This window comes from Podarcis vaucheri, assembly GCF_965113315.1.
Source record: "Podarcis vaucheri genome assembly, chromosome: 13".
In the NCBI taxonomy this organism is placed as follows: Eukaryota; Metazoa; Chordata; class Lepidosauria; order Squamata; family Lacertidae; genus Podarcis; species Podarcis vaucheri.
The window spans coordinates 1,174,277-1,185,515 of record NC_138751.1 but is presented as its reverse complement, the minus strand read 5'-3'; the positions used below and the strand labels follow the sequence as shown (position 1 = coordinate 1,185,515).

Below are 11,239 nucleotides of genomic sequence, written 5' to 3'. Positions count from 1 at the left end.
TGAATCCCAGGTGCTGGAAGCCACAGGAGGGAGTAATTTTGCTCTTGTGCTCAAGTCCCCCTTGAGTTTTTCCCAGAAGAGGCATCTGTTTGGCCACTGTGAGAAGAGGACCGTTGGCCTGATCCAGCAAAACCTAATTTAGCCCAGGTGGGGAAGGGGCTCACCCACAGGGGGGCCTTGAAGGGAGGAGTAAGGCCATAGGGAGCACTCCCCCCTCAGCCTTACCTCCAAGCCCCTCAGCCAAACTTCTCAGGAAGATTGTCTGGGTGTGTGGCCCTTGCAACCTCTGTAAGGGATTGGGGGGCCAGGGCCTGGAGTTTGCCTTTGCAAACCTGCCAGATTTTATTCCCTGGTGAATGGCTGGTGGGACCCCTTTTGCACGGGATTTTCACTTCGTGTGGATGTTTCTTTGGGGGGCGGCGGGCGCTGAGGTATTGCAGAGTAGTGGGCCGCATAGGAGGAAGGGGGGTGTAGCTGACAGAGCAGCCAGAAAACGAGCGAAGTGGTCCTAAGCAGAGCACTCATTCCCTCCCCCTCCCCTCCCGTCTGTCCACCCACCTACTGGATCTGGCCAGGCATGAAATTGAATCCGGGAGCCTCTGCTGGATTGGGCTGCCCCTCTGCTCCGCAGGTCCGGCACCCCCAGCCCATAATTCCTCCACCTGCGGCTCCTCGCTCTGGGCCAGCCCCCTCCTGCTGCAGTCGAGGAAGAGAGGCAGAGACCCAGGGAGAGCAGCCCTGCTTTACGCCAGCCAGGCAGGGATCCAGCCCCTTTGATTCATTCACACAATCAGAGGCTCCTGCTGCAAGAGTGACTCACTCACCAGGCATCAATCTAAGCTCTGACAGCCCGGAAATCCGGCATTAGCCCCAGGAGGGAGCTGCTAATTTTCCAGGAGAAAGGATGGGAAATGGCCGAGGAGGAATAGGAGGTAGGAGTGATTGTGTGAGTGAGTCAATGTGGGCGTTGGAGGAGGGCGTCAGGTAGCCCTTGGCATGGAAAGGGACCAGGGGTCACACGTGGTGGGGAGGCTGCTCACCCCCCCCACCCTCTGAGCCCAGGCTCCCTTCCCTAGTGCCACCTGCAGGCTCACAGCTTCTAGACCTCACTGCTCACTCCAAACCCATGGCTTCTCACCTCAGCCTTTATGGAGTAAGGTAAAGGTAAAGGGACCCCTGACCATTAGGTCCAGTCGTGGCCGACTCTGGGGTTGCGGCGCTCATCTCGCTTTACTGGCCGAGGGAGCCGGCGTACAGCTTCCGGGTCATGTGGCCAGCAGGACTAAGCCACTTCTGGCGAACCAGAGCAGCGCACGGAAACGCCGTTTAACTTCCCGCCACAGCGGTACCTATTCATCTACTTGCACTTTGACGTGCTTTCGAACTGCTAGGTTGGCAGGAGCAGGGACCGAGCAACGGGAGCTCACCCCGTCATTGCGGGGATTCGAACCGCCGACCTTCTGATCAGCACCTGTGGTTTAGACCACAGTACCATCTGGGCAACTCAACCAACAAGGAACCCCTCCTCTGGTCTCCGCGGTCTTAACAACCCTGTTTCATGGAGGAGGGGGCTATCGATGGCTAATAGCCACAGTGGCGCCGCTCTGCCTCTGTGGTCTGGGGCAGCGACGCTTCTGAACCCCAGTTGCTGGAAACCCCAGGAGGGAAAAGGGCTCTTGCGTTAGGGTGCTGCTTGCTGGTGTTGCAACAGGGCACCTGGGGGCCACTGTGAGGACAGGGTGTTGGCCTTTGGCCTCATCCAGAAGACTCTTCTAATTCTCTTCTCCATGGTGGAGGGGCAGAATAAGGAGTTGTGGCTTGTGCCACCAGAGGGTCTCCATTGGCCCGTGGTGGGTGGGAGAAGTGGGGGAGATACACAGTGATGAAAATCAGGCAGGCAATTATCCTTAAATGTTTACCAAAGGAGGGGGGTAAATAATAAATTTTTTATTATTATTATTTACCCCCTCCTTTGGTAATCCTCTCAGAACTCTAGCCCAATGGTTGCCATGAATTTGATTTTGAATTGATTTTAGAATGCTGTGTTACTTTTATTGTTGTTAGCCGCTCTGAGCCCGGCTTCAGCTAGGGAGGGCGGGATATAAATAAAATATTATTATTATTACAAATATCCGCAGTCCAGTTCAAAAGGGGGACTGCTCTCTGGAGGAGAGCAAAGAAACGCCTCCCTCCATCGCAGGTAGGAAAAAGAGTGCGTAGTAGTGGGAGGAAGAAACAAGAGGGAACGTTTCGATTGTTCCCCTTCCCACCACAAAAGTTCAGAGGATATGATATCCTGGAGTCTCCTGCCTGTGACTGGGCTGCAGGTCCTCCCAGAAGAAGCAGAAGAGTCAGAGCTCAGGGGCAGAACACTTGCTTGGCATGAAGAAGGTCTCAAACCCACACATTTCCACTTGGGCTGGGAGAGAGAGGTCTTGCTTGTGAGGGTGCTGGGCTGTATCCAACTGCAGCGAACTTCTTCCACTCCTGCTGCTTGTGGTGGAGCTGTCGAATTTAAACGGGGCCACACAGGAAGTAACCGCATTTAACTTTGTGCAACACAGGGTGATCCAGTCTTGCACACAGGAAGTGATGCAATAAGGGGAGGGACCCTGACCCTTGGGAAAACCTCCAGGACTGCATTCCAGGGTGTGAGACTCTTGTGCTGCTCTCTGACCTCACGGAAAGGCTGCCTGGAGAGTATGGATATCAAGGAGGGAGGGAGAACAGGTTGTTGCCCTCAAATCCTGGTTGGCCACCATGGAAAGCAGGAGGGTGTTCAGCTAGGTGGACTTTTGTCCCGCTCCAGATAAAGGGCTGTTCCTGTGAGGAGGGGGTTGCAGCACTGGAGGGGTAAGAGGTGGCATGGCAGGAGTTTATGCAATTATGTCTGGCATGGAGGAATAAATGCTTCCCTCCCTCTCCGGTGACACCAGGATTTGTGGACATCTGATGACGCTGAATGCTGGAAGCTTCAGGGTAGATAAATGAAAGAGTTAAGGTGCAGAACTCCCTTCCGCAACCAACAAGCTAGGTGGCTTTAGAAGAGAATGGGACGGATTCATGGAGGAGGAGGAGGCAGAATTCCTTTTGAATCTCAGTTGCTGAAAACCAGAGGAAATGGGCTCTGGCCTGATCCGGCTGCAAGTTTGTCTTATGTTCTTATGCTCTTATGTTCTTACAGGGTGGCAATGCGTGGTCCTGGTGCATGTATGGACTCTGGTTTCGTAATTCTAGCCACATGGTGGACTGCTAGCATCTCTCTCCAAGGAAGCCTTCACTCTGCAGAAATGAGCCTATGGATACTTTAGCAGCTTAAGACAAAAATCACTCAATTGTAGAGTTGGAAGGGACCTCAGGGGTCATCTAGTCCAACCCCCTGAAATGCAGGAATCTTTTGCCTGGTGTGGGGCTCAAACCCAGGACCCTGAGATTAAGAGTCAAGAGCCAGTGTGGTGTAGTGGTTAAGAGCGGTAGACTCCTAATCTGGTGAACCAGGTTCGATTCCCCGCTCCTCCACCTGCAGCTGCTGGGTGACCTTGGGCCAGTCACACTTCTCTGAAGTCTCTCAGCCCCACTCACCTCACAGAGTGTTTGCTGTGGGGGAGGAAGGGAAAGGAGAATGTGAGCCACTTTGAGACTCCTTAGGGTACTGATAAAGCAGGATATCAAATCTAAAACTACAGCGACTGAGCTTTTTTGCCTGCACTGAGGTTCTTCCTCTTTTCCAAGTTCCAAGTCGCATTTTCACAGTGCTGTACAACTGAGTGACTCACTGCCTGTCCGCCCCAGGGGGTGAAAGGGGAGCAGGGATATCGTCACCTGGCATGCATTACCTGTCTGCTTCCCCACACACCTGCAATCCACCCCCACCTGGAACTCCTGTTTGCAAAGCCGCCCTCTGCATATGTTCAATGGCTGGCTCAAATGTCCACATCTCAGCTGAGCTGAAAAGGGGATGTTGGTGTGTCTTCAGTTTCCAGTTCAGATTGGAGCTGGCTTGAGGGGAGAATGCATGAAAATACACAAATAGTTACAGGGCGAGTATGAATTGTGGCTAACGTCATGTCTATACGTCTTCAGAAACCAGCAGTGGGAGCAGGGAGGACAGAGGCAACGGCAAGATGTACACAGCTGTTGTTTCAACCCTACATTTCAGGAGAGAGAAATCTGCTGGCAAACCTTCTCCTTAGAGCTGAATGCTCGACAGCCACGTCTACCAACAATTTGGTCTGTGTTTAGCATCCAGAATATTTCATACCTCCAGCGTGTTCCAATATTTGATGTTATTCGACAGCTTGCATGCAGACGGTGGTTCTGCTTTGAGGGTTTATCATGGCTGAAACCTACCCAACCCAAAAAGGGTCTAGAAGGTTGCCCAAAAATCTAGAAGCAGACACCTTTCACTTGTGGGGGGGGGGAGAAGGTGGGATTTCATTCAGGCAATGAGATATTGCTGTGTCCCAAGTATTTGTGAATGTCCCTTTCAGTTTTAAATCTGGGCTGCTGAGGAGCCCCTGCATCTGGGGTGGGGGGGTGAGGGGGCAGAGTTTGCTGAAATGGGGCAGGAAGACCCCCCCCAGAGACCCTTTTGGTGTTGTGTGCATACATGGAGGGCTTCAGGGACAGAGCCACCTTGCTCAACTGCAGCTAAAGGGGGGGGTGTCAATGACCTTCCTGCCCACCCCCAGCATTGTGCAGCATAGATCCCTCCACTGCAGCAGGGGGGGGCGCGCAAAATGAATCCCCTCATTCATTGCAGCAAAACACAAATGACAGTGTTGGGGGAGGGGGCAGAGAGAGAAGCAGAATCGTTGGAGGAATGTCAGAAAGGAAGAGGTGTGTTGGGGGGGGTTTCCACCTGTAAGCATCTCTCCCTGCCCTAAGCTCCCCTCTCCCCACATATGGGGCTGTTGCAGCAGCCGGAGCAGCAGCAGCAGCCACCGCAACGCCCACCCCAACCCCCACTCCCAGGACCGTGAAGGGGGCGTGAAGGACGCAGAGGACTGCAGAGCGTGCGGAGGGTGACTCATCGCCCCTGCCCTTCTCCCCACCTGCCACCCCCCGAGGCTGGAAGCACCCGGTGGCACGTACCCCCACCGAAAAGTGTGGGGCGGGAGCTGATCAACCTGGGAACTAAGAGGAGGAGCGCCGTCCAGGGATAGAGGGCAGGATTAAAATGCGGCGCTGGGGGGGGGGCGCTCTTTGTATGAATGGGCGAGCACCGCGGTGAGAGGGGACTGGAAGGAGAGAGGCGCGAGAGCGCGCAGGTGGGAGGGAGCCGGGAGTGAAGCGCCCGGGCCGTCGGGAGACCGAGAGCCAGCCAGCCAGAGCGCATCTCCCCATCGAATCGCTCGCAAGAGGCGAGGGCGCAGAAGGAGACCCGCCGGTTAAAGCGCGGAGGAGAAGGAGGAGGCGCGCCCCGGGTCCGCACTAGCGCGCGAGGGGGGGGGGGCAGGAAGGCGACGTGGACTCTCCGGGCGAGCGCCCGTCTGAACACACGCGCGGAGCACACGCGTCCTCCTCGCGCGCCCCACCTCGCCTGGTTACCTGCGTGCGCGTCCACAGGCGCCTCCCGCAAAGGGCGCCCTCCGCGCACGGGCCCCGAGGTAAAGGGCGCGGGAGAGAGAGAGGTTCTCTCGGAGCGGCGCCTGGGAACAAAGGGGTCTTCTCCCGCCAGCGCCCACACCGGCCGGAGGCGGCGGCGGCGGGGAAGCCTCCCCCCGGCCCCTGGAGCCGAGGCTTCCTCCGTGTCTCCCCCAGGCCCCGTCTCCCAGCCCGCCGGTCCATTCACGAATCCCTCTCTCCTCCTCCCGATTCTTCTTCAGTCATTCATTCACCCAGCACTCCACTCTCTTCCCATTCATCCCCTTCATTCATTCCATTCGCTCGCTCGCTCGCTGGACTTTTTCCCCTTTTCTTCCTCCACCCCCCCGGTTGCGCGCAGGCGCGGGGCTCCCCTCCAATCCTGCTCGAATTTTATGAATGAACATTGACGTCAATGGGGCCCCCCACGTGGTCCCGGCTGGAAGTACAAAAGCGGCCGCCCAGCCCAGCCGCTATCCAAGGTGCTGAACGGCGGCAGCGCGGCCCCGGCGAGCGAGCGAGCGAGCGGAAGGCAGAGCCCGGCGGGCGGACCGAGCGACTCCAGAGGGGTGGGGCGGACCCGAGACCCCCGGCCGGCCCAGCTGCCACGGAGCCGGTAACACGTCCCCCTCCCTTGCAGAGTCATGACACAGGCGGCGAGAAGCGGGGGGGGGGTCCTAGAGGACAACCCCCGGCCCGCCTCGCCCATCCCTGGAAGGATGGGCGGAGAGGGTGGGGGGCGCTGAAGGAAGCGCTGCTCGGTAGCGGTGGTTTAAGGCGAGGAGGCGGCCGGGGACGACGAAGAGGTGGCGGCGGCTGTGGGGCGGCGGCTGCGCGTCTCCAGGATGGGAACCGCCGGTTGGCAAGGAGGGCGTCTGCTCCCCCCCCCCAACCAAGAAGGGCTGCCCCGAGATGCGGGGTTCAGGGTGGTCCCCTTGAAGCGATTCCCGAAGAGGGGCGGGCGCCTTTCGCTAGCGACCGGGGGAAGCCGGTCGTAGAGGGGGAGAGAGAAATGGGGGGGGGGGCTCGGTCGCTTGGAGATATGGCAGGTAGACGGAGGCAGATGTGGGGCAGGGGATTCTATCCCTTGAGGATGGAGGGGGTGGAAAAACGCTTGTGGGGAGCCGGTGGGCAAGAATCGAGACCTCGAAAGGAATTATGCGAACGTTGGAGAAGGCGAGGAATCCGGGGGTGTCGTTGGGAAGGATCTCTTGAAACTGGGGTGGGGCTAAGTTATGCAGAGGGGCTGAAAATGGGGGGCATTGGAGCGGGGGTCAGCTTTCTAAAGGTGAATGGCTGTTGGGAAAGGGGGGGGCAGCGGAGGGTCTCAGCCGGCAGAGGGAGGCGGCGGCAGCAGCGCTGAGTCTGCCAGTCATCTCCTCCCCTGCATGTGTGGGCGGTGGGTGTGGGGACTGCAGAGAGGGGGGGGGGAGCGAGCGAGCGAGCGAGAGACGAGCCAGCAGGTCTTTCGCGCGCTCCCTCTGATGTGGGGAGGCGGACGAGGCACGGGGCGACGCTTTCGGTGCCCCAGAACCAGCCAGCCCAGTGACCCACAGCTCAGAGATAACTGAGGAAGAAAAGGCGGGCTGGGGGGGGGGGGACGAACGAGCAGAGGACTTCTTTGTTCTAGAATAACTTTAGGGAGGGAGACAAAGATCCCATCGGCCCCATATAAAGCCGAATAGTGGGGTGTAGGAAAGAAGACCCCAATCGATGAGATGAGGATGTTAGGAGCAGCTCCAGGAAAGTGGGTGGTGGGTGGGAGGCAGGGAAAGAATTATGGGGACCCCCGCAGACTCCCCTCTTCCACAGCACGATTCAGACGGGAGAGCCTCACGGTATGGGGGAACTCTAGGCTTGGTGGAAAAGGCAAAAGCGAGGGCAATAAAACTGCCAGCTCAAAATGCGCTTCCGATAAACAGCAGCGCGCGCCCCCCCCCAATTGAACACACCTAGGCTGGGTGCCAAGACGATGGTCCTGGCGACGGAGGAGCGGGGGTGGCGGCACCCTCCTGCCCCCCCTCCCTCTGCTGAGCACGATGTGCGGGCTCTTCCGTCTCGTGGCATCCCTTGGCAACCCCGGCCGAGTTGGGAAAGTGTGCGGGGGGGGGTGGGGGGGGAGGAGAGAGATGCATGGCGTAGTGTTTTGTACGTGCGCGCAGAGAGAGACGTTTTGTCGGAAGGAGCTGCCCGGGTGTGTGTGCGCGCGCGCACCGCTGGCAGGCAGGCAGGCAACCCTACGAGGCGAGCAGGATCCCGGAATCCGGCGGCGATGCACGGAATTGTCAATGAGAGACCCATTACGAGCGTAGAGTACACGACGTGCCTCTCCGCCGCTCAGGCAGCGAGCTGGCAGGAGGCGCTGGGGGGGGGGGAGAGACAAAGCCCCACAATGCAGCCGGGTCTTAAGAAAATGGGAGTGTGTGGGGGGGAGATGTGGGGACGAGAGAGGACCACGTTAACACGAGGGCTGGAGCGCTGCGCCTGGTGTGGGGCTGGGCAGAAACCATTTTCCCAGGGAAAAGCGGGGGCTCAGCCCCACAGAAGGGGAAGTCCTAATCAAGAAGAGAGGCTTGTTCCTTCGGGGAAGTGAGAGCGGTTCGCCAGGGGACCCCGCCACCCCCTCCTCGGTGACAGAACTGTGTCACCTGGCCCGGCCAGCCCCCCCCCCAAGCTTGTGGGTCGAGGCACCTCCCCTCCCGCCAAGGCGATGACGTTTCGTTTTCCAAGTTCGTTGAGTTTGTGGGTCTCGCCAAAGGCCAGGGCAAACTTGCATGAGGCAACAGTGTTCACAACATAACACAGATCAGCTCAGCTGGTCAGAGCCGGGTGCTGAAAACGTCAAGGTGGCAGGTTCGATCCCTGCCTATTCCTGAATTGCAGCGGGTTGGACTCCTCAGGGTTTTTGCTCTTCCACAAGACCACTCGATCTGTGCGCGTGAATCATAGACTTCTAACGGGACTCCCAGGGGTCATCCAGTCCAACCCGCTGCAAAGCAGCGCTCTTTCGCCCTATGGCTGGAACCCTGAGATTAAGAGTCTCCCGCTGTGCAGAAAAGAGAGAGAGAGAATGGGGAGGGGGGGTCTCCTCGACTTCATGCCGTTCTGACCTCGCCTTTGTCTGTCTCCTCTGCACAGCACCTCTCTCCGCGTGGCAGGATGCCGTGCCTTCCCCACCTTCGCAGAGCTGCTTGGCTCCTCTCTCTCTGCCTCCTCCTGGCGCAGTCCCACCTCCGCGCTGCTGCGCTCCCCACTGGAAGGGGGCAGGAGGAGGAGGCCCGCCCAGGCGGCGGCGGCGGCGACAACGACCGCGAGTCCCCCCAGCCTGAAAACTCTCCAGCCGGACGGGGGATCCTGCCGGGACCCCTCGGCGCCGAAGACCAGAAGCGGGGCGGCTCCGACGAAGGCGACCTCTTCCAAGACGTGGACCCCAAGGCCTTGGCCGCGGTCCTCCTGCAAGCGCTCCAGGCCGAGGCCGGCAAGCCCGGAGACGGGCAGAGCCTGAACCCGGAGCCCAGCGCCAACGAGGAGCGGGTGCGCAGCGAGACCAAGAGCTCCGACGCGCAGGAGCAGCCGGAAAAGAAGGCGCAGGGGCCGCGCTGGGAGGCGGGCGAAGACGGAGGCCGAAAGCCAGAGGAGCTGGAGGGCGGCGAGGCTGGCGAGAGAAGCTTCGGGCAGCAGGAGCTGGACGCTCTCAAGTCCATGCTGGAGGAGCTGCAGCGCTACAGCTCGGCCGCCAAGAGGGCGGAGCCCCCCCAGGGCCCGCCGGCCCCCCAGGAGCGGGACGACGTGCTCCAGGAGCTGGAGGAGTACGAGCGGCTGAGGGCGCACGCCAAGCGCAGCCCGGCGCCCCCGGGAGGAGAGCCCTGGGACGGGGCGCGCAAGCTGCGCCAGCAGCAACACCTGGAGCACCAGCTCCTGCAGAGGCGCTACGAGGAGCTGGCCGAGAGCCGGCGCCAGGCGGAGGAGGCGCGGAGGGCGGCGGCCGAGGAGGAGCGCCTGGCGGACATGGCCTCCGACCTGCTGCTCCAGTACCTGCTGAAGGACGGCGAGGAGGAGGAGGAGGACGGGCGCCAGGGGGCCAACGCGCAGGAGGAAGGCGAGGACGACGAGGAGGAGCCGCCGCAGCGGAGCGGGATCCGCCGCAAGGGCAGCGGCCTCCTCTTCGAGGACGAAGAGGGCAACGTGGCCGAGGACAAGCGCTCCAACGAGGCGCCCGTCGAGGAGGAGGAGGAGGACGACGACATCGACCCCAACACCATCGACCGCCTGATCGAGCTGTCCAGCAAACTGCACCTGCCCGCCGACGACGTCATCGACATCATCAACAACGTGGAGAAGAAGAAGAAGGAGGTCCCCGAAGTGGCCCCCGCGGGAAGCAAGGCCAAAGGGCCCGGGGCCCCTCCGCTGCCGCCGGCGCGCAACAAGCCCAAGAAGGCGCCCGCCTACGCCGTCTACCGCCCGGAGCCGCGGCCCCCGCAGAAGCCCTACTACCCTCCGGCGGACTACAAGTCCTACCACCATCACCGCCGCCTCCCCAAGCAGAACGAGGCGGCCTGGAACGAGGTGCTGAAAGGGGACGAGTATCCGGCGCCCAAATGGTACCCGGCCCGGCCCAGCGGAGGCAGCAGCGTCAGCAACTACGCGGGCAGCAACAAGATCTCCAACTACATCAACCCGCGGACTTTCCAGCCTCCGCCCTACGCGCGCTTCCGCGGCCCGCTCCCCGTGGCGCCCCGGGAGGAGTTCTACGACGACGGCCCGGCCCGCGAGGAGGACGGCGGCGAGGACGAGGATGAGGAGCTGCAGAACTACATCGAGACGATGCTGATGAAGCGCCCCAAGGCTTTCCAGTGAGGGCCGCCCGGGGGTCCCCCCCCGCCCCTCTCCTCGCCCCCCGCCCAAAGAAACTTTGCCATCCGCCGTGTTTCCGACATGAAATTCAGGTTCTTGCATGAGTCAGGAGAACAGAGTCTCCCCCACCGAGCGAAAGGTCCACGCGGAGGAAGCCCGGTTGCGACCCCACCCTCCTCCTCCTCCTCCTCTCAGCCAGCTACCTGGTTGCTTCCTCACCCCCCACCCTGGACACCAAGCCGCCGCCCCCCCTGCCCACACCCTCATCTCAAATATCTGGCCTCCAGAGCGGAATGAAAGCTGCCCAGGAGCGTTCAGACAGAGGGACAACTCTTTTTCCACTGCAGTGAGTCAAGTCGGAGCTCCCCATGCAGCCATAGGGCAGGACCCCCCCCCCATCCGCCTGTCCCAGCTGTACAAAAGAGCAGGCAGCCACCCTGTCAATGCAAAATTGTCAAGGACCCCCCCCTTTCCTGGCCTCTCCTTCCTTGGGGGCAGCCTCGAAGCAAACATTCCAGGTGTAACGCTGCAAATCCTAAGGGGTTTCCAGTTGAAACCACCACCTCTGTCTGGATCTCCCTCCTGCCCCCTTTGGAAACAGCCCCCTCCACCCCACCCCCCAAAACCGCAAATTTCATGGGCACAGCCAGTATTTTTATTAGGGGGGCATGTTTCATGTTAGGGGGGCAGAACCTCAGATAGTTAAGTATTTTTATTGATTTGCTTGATTTAGGGAGGGCAGCTGCCCCACCCCCATGGCTACGCACATGCTCAGTTTTACAGCACACTCAAGTGAGGA

The 11,239-nt window shown here is 60.1% G+C and overlaps 1 protein-coding gene across 2 annotated transcripts; it reads left to right on the top strand.

Moving 5' to 3' along the window:
* The first annotated feature begins 5,986 nt into the window (after positions 1-5,986).
* On the top strand, positions 5,987-11,234 carry VGF (VGF nerve growth factor inducible). 2 transcript variants are annotated; one of them, XM_082196477.1, is made up of 2 exons: positions 5,987-6,202; positions 8,725-11,234. In XM_082196477.1, exons 1-2 carry the CDS (start codon positions 6,002-6,004, stop codon positions 10,441-10,443), a joined length of 1,920 nt encoding a protein of 639 aa, XP_082052603.1. In that variant the 5' UTR covers positions 5,987-6,001; the 3' UTR covers positions 10,444-11,234. The 2 variants fall into 2 exon arrangements, with proteins under 2 accessions (XP_082052603.1, XP_082052604.1); XM_082196478.1 differs by lacking the exon at positions 5,987-6,202 and adding an exon at positions 7,037-7,167.
* The last annotated feature ends 5 nt before the right edge of the window (positions 11,235-11,239 follow it).

What these genes read in the sequence shown, in the direction of transcription:
- VGF (XM_082196477.1), top strand. Translation starts at nt 6,002, where the DNA reads ATGGGGCCCCCCACGTGGTCCCGGCTGGAAGTACAAAAGCGGCCGCCC. An exon ending in GCCCAGCTGCCACGGAGCCG is followed by an intron (nt 6,203 to 8,724) that starts GTAACACGTCCC and finishes TCCTCTGCACAG; the next exon opens with CACCTCTCTCCGCGTGGCAG.